The sequence below is a fragment of the Bombus vancouverensis genome, chromosome 18 (assembly GCF_051014615.1).
Source record: "Bombus vancouverensis nearcticus chromosome 18, iyBomVanc1_principal, whole genome shotgun sequence".
NCBI classification, from domain to species: Eukaryota; Metazoa; Arthropoda; class Insecta; order Hymenoptera; family Apidae; genus Bombus; species Bombus vancouverensis.
This window is the reverse complement of record NC_134928.1, coordinates 3391559-3401658: the sequence shown is the minus strand read 5'-3', so window position 1 is coordinate 3401658 and position 10100 is coordinate 3391559. Positions and strand designations below refer to the sequence as shown.

General features: G+C 41.6%; 1 protein-coding gene across 1 annotated transcript in view; it reads right to left on the bottom strand.

Moving 5' to 3' along the window:
• Positions 1–802: 802 nt before the first annotated feature.
• Positions 803–10100, bottom strand: part of LOC117160380 (uncharacterized) — a 62742-nt gene continuing 53444 nt past the window's right edge. Inside the window, exons 2-3 of the mRNA XM_076626326.1 lie at positions 5081–5243; positions 803–4988 (exon numbers count right to left, since the gene is read on the bottom strand). Coding sequence (XP_076482441.1) covers positions 3108–4988; positions 5081–5243 — 2044 coding nt within the window. The 3' untranslated portion in view covers positions 803–3107. The remainder of the gene's footprint in view (positions 4989–5080; positions 5244–10100) is intronic.

The window sequence follows — 10100 nt, the reverse complement described above, 5'->3', positions numbered from 1 at the left end:
AATATTCTCGACAAGCTTCAATTTCAAACACAAGACATTATATCGAATGAATGATTACTTTTGACCATACCCCCTTCAATTATCACTGATACGATGATCACAAGATTGCGCATAGGATGCCTGGAGGAACGTCTGAATTTCGAGGATCCCTTAGCTGTGCTGGCGGAAGGAGGAGCAGGCCGAAATGTATGTATTCGGATCGGCGTTTCCTGCGAGCTCCGTGTCAGCGAAGGGAGCGACGATGATGGATGACTCGAAATATCAGAGCAATCGAACTGAAATATTATTTTTAGCGCGGTTCTCTGGAGCGGCGTGCACGATCCATATTTTACCAAGGCGATGCGCCGCATTTATCACCCTATTAAAATTGATTCGCGCGCGCAAATTGCGCGCTGTCTTCGTATATCGTGTTCTTTGGCCAATCGTCTGTAGTTTCCTGACGCGAGACTCGTCTGTTTCCTCGATACGAAAACGTCGGACCAGTGTATACTCTTCGAACATGTGTATTAAAAGTAAATTCCTGTAACGCAGGCTAAAACGAAGGTACAAGTAATTATTTTCTCATAAGAGGAATCGAGCGTGGAATTTTTCTCTTGATCATAACCTATTCGTAACTGCTGCGTTGAGTAGTAAGCGAAATGTATTTACTTTCGAAGCAGTCGCTCTTGTAAGTAATTAATCACTGACATAATATTCTATAGATGGTAATAAAGCATTCGCTTTATTTATATTATCGACAGGATTAAACAAAGACAAGGTGGAAGAAGGAGGGGAGGAATAAAGGAAACGAAAACGAATCCTGTTTAATTTTATAATGATATTTTTTATTATCATCCATTTCCATGTCCACTTATCATCTGCTTTAGTGCTTAATCCGTCGAAAGGGGTTAAACGAAATCGCGAGCGCTCGGAATAGGATGAAACAATTCTCTCTGTTTTATAAGTTTGTATGAACGAATGTACACAATGATCGCCTCCCATTTACAGTTATCTCTTTTTTTTTGTCGCTTTTCCGTTTTTTTTTCTCCATTTCACGTTCAGAAGATGGAATCTTCGGATCGCGTGGTTATTCATACATTCAGAATCGAATAAACAATGTGTATTTCTCATGTATCTATGTATATGCGTGTACGTGTCCGTGTGTACATGTGTCCGTGTGTACGATTATCGTAAGCGCGCTATATACAAAGAAGTCCTCGTGTAAACGATCGTGGCTCCTTAAATGCCATTTGTTATTTACTTTTTCGTTTTTTTTTTCTTTTTATACAAACCAGATACGACGACTGGCGCACTATTAAATATATTCCACTGTCGAGTCGAGGTGAGAATCAAGGTTTCACGCGTCGCTAGCTACGTGATCTAATCTCGTAACCGTTTTATGCTATTGTTTCTCCGATAACGACGCGAGCCCCTTTATTTGGTTCGCTTACATCTGTAGAGTCTAGTAGAAATTACGACGAAATAGATGGATGATCCTGGCGAACAAACGATCAAGTTCTCATCGTAGCGTTCACATCTCGCATAGTCTAAGACCAGAAGCAACGAAAAATCTGTCTTTCCTTGTACAATTGAAAATAAACGTCGAGAGAGTATAACTGCGTGCAATGTGTACGAACTGAAACTTCGTCGACGTTCGACGGATCGTTCAAACTCTTTCGTGACGTTTAATGTGAAAAAAAAAAAAATTCTTGAAAGATGTGTGAACGAACTTCCCATAAAGTTCCGTCATTTTTTTCACGAAACGTTCTCAACCTGCTTGAAAAACTACGAGTACACCTTTCATCATCCTCTAAAGCGTTTACGCTTCCGCGATTACTGTCTTCTGTCCTTAGCTTGTGTCACGACCCCACACTATCGATCTTCTCTTTCTTATTTCATTTTCTGCAAATCTTCTGGTTAACTAGCTTCCTATATGTACACGCGTTATTTCACTAAGAATTATTGCTCGTGAATTGCTAATTCACTTTGCCAAATATTGTATAGTATTTGAAATATTTTTCGTGTTTTCCTTTTAACCGTTAGGCGAACAGGTTAGGTCGATTTAGAAGGAAATGGCGTCATCGATACGGTTGCTGCTTCGTTTACGCAACAATATGGCGTCGCGTGAAGCACACGCGAACTCGAACGATTGGAGACCGGTGCGATCATCATGCAATTATCTATTACACGATAGAAATCGTGTTTGTTTTAAGTTAGAAAGATTGCACTTGCACCTGGTTATTTTTTCTATTTTTCTAAATTTCTAATTTATTTACACACACACACACACACACACTCTGTCACATGAACGTGAAATCGCACTGTTTGAAAATCACTCGTCGGTCTTCTCCACGCGTTTTCAACTTCTTCCAGTCGATGGTCGGTACAGGTGAAGCAATCATTGATACGGACGGAAATGATTAAAGTGCCCGGTACGAAGATCATTGAAAGCGCTCCATTTCCTCTCTATTGAAATTCATTATCGAATTATCCAGTCAAATGCTCTCTCCACGTTTCTATTTGCATCTGTTTAAATCGAGTCCTGTGTTAGAAACTCTGGATCCTTCGTATCTACCAAATATTATTTACATTTTCAAATAATCATGGGTTCATTTATATCTAGAAAGTCCATCACACGTAAACTTCGATTCGAGTCGAAGAAACAAAAGCCCATCTCGCGGCTGCAACAAATTGTTTCCGATCCTGAAACCCTATTTACACGATCATAGCCTATCGACTCTATTTAGGGAAATATTTATAATGAATTAGTCGCTCGGTTTATTCGAGAAAATCTCAGCTTTTAATCAATACCATTCTTAAAATTTCTTTCAACAAAACAAAAAGGAAGAAACAATCTTCATTGCTACTTCTTCGACTATGATAATTTCTAACTCGCAGAAATTCACATCCACCACCCACACGACATTCACATATTCCGCGGCTGCTTTCGTTTCACGTCACTCTAATCCATCTAAATTGAAATCCGAATCTTCCTCGACAACCACTGCCTACTAATCCAACACTTGCAACGGTCACAACGATCACAAGGAGCGCCATCAGTACAACGCGTTCAGGAGACACTGTTCGTCGCTCCAGTCCAGCTGACAAGGGTTCTCGGTCTCGTGAACTCAGCTGAGTTGATAGTATTCCGGCGCAAAATCGTTGGCCAGGTTCGTCAGGAAGTTGAAGTCTGACGAACTGTTGCTATTGTCCGCGGATTGTGGCGGGGCAGATGTGTGCACTGGTTCCGCGTAGAAGTTGCCGTAATTGTAAGAATCGGCGTTGCCCTCCGCTTGGCTGGCGCTTCCTGGCGGAGTGATGACAGCGGCAGTGGCTGCGGCGATCGCGGTTGCCGTAGTGGTCATCCCTGGCGCTGGAAACGGATCTGGCGAAGACACGTAACTGTTGGGAATGTTGGACGCTTCGCCGCCCTGATGGACGTGCAGTTGACTGGTTTGCTCGTAGTAAGCGTTTGGGTGGCACTTGGTGCCTGCTCGATAGTCTGCGGAACTTGGATGCATGGGAGGCTGATGCGTGACGTAACCTTCTGCCGTGTGTTGCTGTTGATGTTGTTGCTGCTGTTGGATGTCGTTGTAATAATGTTGCGCAGTTTGAACAGACACAGCAGCGTGGCCGTGAGAGGCAAGGTTTTCATTAGTTGCGTGATAATTCCCGCTGTTAGGATAGCCGTAATTACCCGGTGTCATGTAGTTTTCTGTTGCCTGGTCGTGTTGAGCAGAATAACCTTGGCTGGTGTTGTAGGCGTTGCTACCTTGCATGGTTCGATGATAAGGCGCATGATAGGGTGGGCCTGCTTGTGTATAGCCGTTGTACTCCCCTGCAGCGTTGGCGTATTGGTTTTGTTGTTGATGAAACTGCATGGTAGAATTGTACATCGTTCTGGAGGCGGCGCCCGTAGTCGCACGGACGTGATGACCCACTCGGGATCCCAGGACTTGGTTTTGCCTGGCGTATAGGGGATGGACGTCACCTGGGTAGGAGATTCGAGGTTGTTGATAGGTATCCCTGGAGCAATAATTGTTCTGCGACTGAGTTTGTTGCGCGGCTGCTGGAACAGCTTGTCTACTAGGTACTCCGTTTCTGTATTCGATGGCAGATGTCGATTGGTACACGCTTTGTTGCGGGAAATGCGTTTGTTGATTGTTGCTGATATTCCTGCCGCCGTGAGGAGACATCGTGCCCGCGTTCGTCGACCCATGCATCATGGGAGTAGCCACGGAGCTGGTAGACGAAGGAGAACTTCTTGGTCTCTGCATGTATGCTGCGTGTGTAGCTTGAATCCCCAGAGGACTTCCCTGCTGCAACTGAACGGATACTGGCGTCCCAGGTGTTGAAGATGGTGTGAGACTTCTGGTAGAATTTTGACCAGGCAGTACAGGCGTACTGACAGTCGAATCGGGCATTGCCAATAAGACACCATTGCTGTTTACCGAGCAGAGTTCCTTGGTATTCGCCGATGGAGACTTCTTGCTGACGGAAATTTGCTGCTTGCCCGGATTCGGACTCTTGTGGCCGCTCTCCACTTTTACTCTGACATCGCTGGACAATTTCTTGGTAGCCACGCTCGGGGATGTCACTTCACTACCGTCTTGTGATCTCGAGTCATCGTCTGCTATCATCTTTTCAAATGAACTGGACACGCTGTTCGTGCTACCAACGCTGCTGGCTCCATTGCTGTTCGCGTTGAAAGCTGGATTACTGTTGTTATTATTCGTTGCTGTGGGCGTGTTATTATTGTTACTGCTGTTTCGCCGACCCGACGAGCTCAGTTCGGTCACGTCACCAGACAGTGTGCTGCCCACGTCGCTCACGCCAGATATATCACAGTTGTGGCAGCTCTTCTTCTCGTCGCTGTCTATGGCCAGCATTTTCTCGCCCTTCGACTTCTCTATACCTTCAGAGGTCGAGCCATCCTTCTCGTCACCGTCTTCTTTACTTAGTGTTTGACGTTTGTGTTTCATTCTTCTGTTTTGAAACCAAACTTTCACCTGCAATCAGTGGAACGAACGGTTTGCTTACGCTAGAAGCCAGTTGATACAGAAAGGCTGTACATCGAGGATTTCTTTTTAATCATTCTTACCTGCCTTTCCGTCAGGTCCAAGGATGCGGCAATCTCGATTCTTCGCGGTCTACACAGGTACTTGTTAAAATGGAATTCTTTTTCTAGCTCGAGCAGCTGTGTGTTCGTGTACGCCGTCCGTAATCTTCTTGGCAGGCCATTTTCTGCAACGTAACAAAATTGTCTCTTTTATTTCTTTTATTCTTCCACAATATTTTTGTGATCGAGAACATTAAATGGGAGAGTACTTAACAGAGCGTAAATATACCGCCGAGTATAAAGCGTGTTATCGAATTGTAAATCTTAGATCGTTTGACAGGTGTACGTCGCGTCGGATAAGTTACAGACATTCGGATTCGCTAATTAATCACCTAATCGCTATGTTAATGGGAATTGCTTAGAAATTGTAATTGCGTTTCATGCTCATCGCGCGTTAACAAATCTACGCGGACCTTTCGGGGAAAATACGATTCTTTCATTGTCATCGTCGATAGGGTTGAGCTTTACATTTCTCGACAATCTGTCATTATCTAATCATTCCTTTTGTCTATGATCAACAGATTTCAATTACTTAACATCACTTACTTTTAGAAGATTGATATGTATCTTCAAATCTATCAGATTATCTTCTTCTTCCCTAACTAATTGTTCGTAGTCGCATGAATATTTTCTTCAATCTCTTTCTCTTCTTTTATAATCGACTGACATAAAAATGAGAAACTCAACAAAAATGGACTTGGTATTATTGAGATATGTATAATTGTATGTGCTAGACTAGGTTAGCTGCGTAGTAGTAATACTTGTATGTGAATATCAATGTGTGGAAGTATATGTGTGCATCTCCAAAACAAAGGAATATAAACTGTTCAATCGGTTAACAGTCGGATATGGAAGAAAGTGCAGAGACGCGTGCAAGTGTGTATCGATGAATATCTTTGGAATCGCTTATCAACTAAATACATAACTATTCTAATATGAATTCTAAGTGTAAATTTAGCGTTCCTATACCATTATTTCGGCTATTAAGATCCAAAACTCTCAACAAATATAAAACAAAAATTGTTGCTCATCTATTATCACCTTATGAAAGGAACGAAACTTTCTGGATAACCTAATACTATCGAAACAGTGAATATAACATAATACAAGTGAAAATGTCGTAAAATGCAAGACACAGAATGAAATTTATACCAATCTTTGTTTCAACATTCTCCAGAAGTTCATATTACAAACAGAAGACATTGTACCACTATTGAGATATGTATAATTGTTGTGCTAGACTAGGTTAGCTGCGTAGTAGTAATACTCGTATGTGAATATCAGCGTGTGGAAGTATGTGTGTGCATCTCCAAAACAAATGAATGTAAACTCTTCAGTCGGTTAACAGTCGGATATGGAAGAAAGTGCAAAGGCGCGTACAAGTATGTATCGATGAATATCTTTGGAATCGCTTATCAACTAAATATATAATTATTCTAATATGAATTCTAAGTGTAGATTTAGTGTTCCTATACCATTATTTCGGCTATTAAGATCCAAAACTCTCAACAAATAGAAAACAAAAATTGTTGCTCATCTATTATCACCTTATGAAAGGAACGAAACTTTCCGGATAACCTAATACTATCAAAACAGTGAATATAACATAATACAAGTGAAAATGTCGTAAAATGCAAGACACAGAATGAAATTTATACCAATCTTTGTTTCAACATTCTCTAGAAGTTCATATTACAAACAGAAGACATTGTACCACTATTGAGATATGTATAATTGTTGTGCTAGACTAGGTTAGTTGCGTAGTGGTAATACTTGTATGTGAATATCAGTGTGTGGAAGTATGTGTGTGCATCTCCAAAACAAATGAACGTAAACTCTTCAGTCGGTTAGCAGTCGGATATGGAAGAAAGTACTGAGACGCGTGCAAATGTGTATCGATGAATATCTTTGAAATCGCTTATCAAATAAATATATAACTATTCTAATATGAATTCTAAGTGTAAATTGAGTGTTCCTATACCATTATTTCGGCTATTAAGATCCAAAATTCTCAACAGTTATATTCTTCCTATGTATTCTTCATGTAACTATATTTACAAGATAAGAAATAAAATATTTCAACACATCCCGATTTGATGAAAGAATGTCAGGTACGATATCTAAAGAAGAAAAGAATTAAAGTAAAGCAAAAAAACACTGTCCTTGTCCCTGTGCTATGTCACACTACTTCTTTCCATCTCCATCTAGTAGAGTCAAAGGATGAAGCTGCAAACGAGCTTCGTAAACATCGTCACCCCTGAACACCCATTGAACGTTAACATTAGCATCGAGTAAAAGCGAACATTCGCTTTTTGCTCGATTACGACACACTCAAACGGCAGCTTAATTAATGATTATTTAGGCGTGTGAGCGAGGGGCGACGTCGGAAACCGATGGCGCGAACAATGCCCCATGTAGTTGAAGATGCCCCATGTAGACGTCGCCACTGTTTCGCTCGACGTTCCATCGAGTTTCATCGTTCCTTGGCAACTTTCGGCTAAGTTCTCAGCCGGCGGTATTCCGTGTCGATGCGAAACATCTCTGGTAATTATTATCTGGTAAGAAACTTGTCGTGAGATAACGAGGGAAGCTTCGCGACGAAGGAAGAGGAAGTCACGTACGGTTGGCGATCATCTGAAAAGGGCTTCAAAGTAAGAAGCAACGTTTATTACGGCTCTGTGTTGCTCTTCCTGGTTAAGGGCGTATAGTAATTTACGTGCTGCAACGATGTAAACAATCATTAATAGTCCGCTATCGTAATTACAGGATTTTACCAGGCGGCTGACACGCGGGTAATATTTCAATCAAAGTCTATATGCTTGCACATTCGCGCGTTCATACAGCCAACCTGGGGAACCTCGCAAAGGAGGGAATATTTAAATGGCCGACGCACGGCTTAATGCAAAATTCAGCTGGGAAAGCGTGTGGCCGATAAAGCAACGGTAATTAACTGAACGCGTTCGCTGAAATCGATTTTTCCACCTCCATCAACGTGATCCACATGATCCACGTTGTAACAGCAACAGGACGATTTTTCTCGCTGTTTTTTTTTTCTCTTCCTGCTTGTGCGCCTCTTTTTCCGTCCTTTTCGTCTGGAATTCCTTTTTCTCTGACGATGACGAAATAGCACTCGCGTAACAGTCGCCGGTACGCTTTGTATGAAAATCGAGCTGGCTAGAAGTGGCTCGCCTTGGACACGACGTTTAGAGCGTTTACGATTGTTCACTGTCGCCACAGTAATTGAATCGTTCCTTTCTCAGAACGCTATTTTTCCCCTTCCTTTTTTCGTCATATCGTGTCCCAGAAGCGACAGGATCTTTGATTGCTACGCCGGATAATTCAAAGGATACGAGATTTTGCGGTATCTCTGACACGATATTGTACACGATAGGTATCTAACGTTCGAGTATTTTACATTCTTCTTCTAAGAATTCCATTCTCAAATGATTATACCTGTCGAAAGGATTCGCGTTAACAAATGGCGCAAGCCAAGATTCTGAGAGTTCGAATTTCCTCAGCTACTTCGAAGTATCATTCCCTTGGTTTCATGATCGATTAAATTATTATACAATTTCATTCTCTGCTACAACCGGAGGAAACGCGACCGTACAGTCTTTTATGAAAACTAATTTCTTCCGATTCTCGTCCTTCCAAACGTCGTATCGGTCATCCTTCGATAGCATTGCTCTTCACCGAGCAACCAAAACCATCATCCTCCTACGATACAAACGAACAGTTCGATCACAGAACGAATTCTCCACCCAGTCGACGCTTCTGTACAAGACATAACCGATCACCTGAACGTCCTAACATCTGGCTGCCACAATCCCAGTATTTCGCAATTATTACGCGAGTTTGTTTTCTCAAAAACGACGCACGTATAATAAAAACAGAATAAAAAAGCAGTAGAAGGGAAAAGGGACGAGGAACTAGCTGTAGCAGGGTGCACGGGGGTGGGGGTGTGTTCCGTTTCGCAGGGCTGAGATGCTAAACTACCCCATGGCGTGCAAGTGGATCGGCGGGCGAAGGGTGGTTCCGCGCCGCGATGAGTCGTCAGGGGTCGAAGGAGAGACCGAGAAAGGGACGAGCCAGATAAAAAAGAAGCGCTTGCGGAGGGTGAAGGATGGACGCGGCGAAGGGGTGGGGGCAGCTAAGTCTGCACGTGGAGTTTTCATAGAGTAACCAAGAGTAGGGGTGGGAGCGTCGCGTGAGTGACACGGCCCTTATCGATATTTCCATCTTGGGATTTGCCGTGGCGAACCGTCGATACTTCTATCTGATCGCTTTCAAGACACTGTTTGTGTTTGCCTTGTATGCACACCTTTTGTGTACGTTTCCAACAGATGGTAATTTTCTAGTTTATTGTATTAGGTTGTCCGAAAAGTTTCTTTCGTTTTACCAGGAAACAATGGACGCACAATGTTTTTTCTTTTATATTATTTTGTCGAATTTTCGTAAGATAACCTAACCGGATAACCTCAAAATTTGTATATGACTTTATCTCATATCATATCTTTGTATATGATTTCTGAACAGTCTATCTATAATGTACAATTTGTTAATTCGTTAATAATATTAGTTAGCAAATTATCGCTTGTGCGTTTCTAGACAATTTATAAAACATTTTATAAAATTGTACAATAGAAGTGCACAAATTAATTGCGAATTTTTATGAACGTAACTGAAGAAATGGAAACTAAATTAATGTTTGTTTCACAGTTTAGATATTGCAACAGGCAATTGTTACTTCGTGAAGGCACTAATTATACGATATTAGTACTTAACCTCTTAGATTTTAGGTTGTCCGAAAAGTTTCTTTCGTTTTACCAGGAAACAATGGACTCACAATGTTTTTTCTTTTATATTATTTTGTCGAATTTTCGTAAGATAACCTAATCGGATAACCTAAAAATTTGTGTATCTTTGTATATGGCGTGATTTCTGAACAGTAATATATTACTAGAATTTTAGGAAGCTAAAAAAGTTATATAAAAGTTAAAAC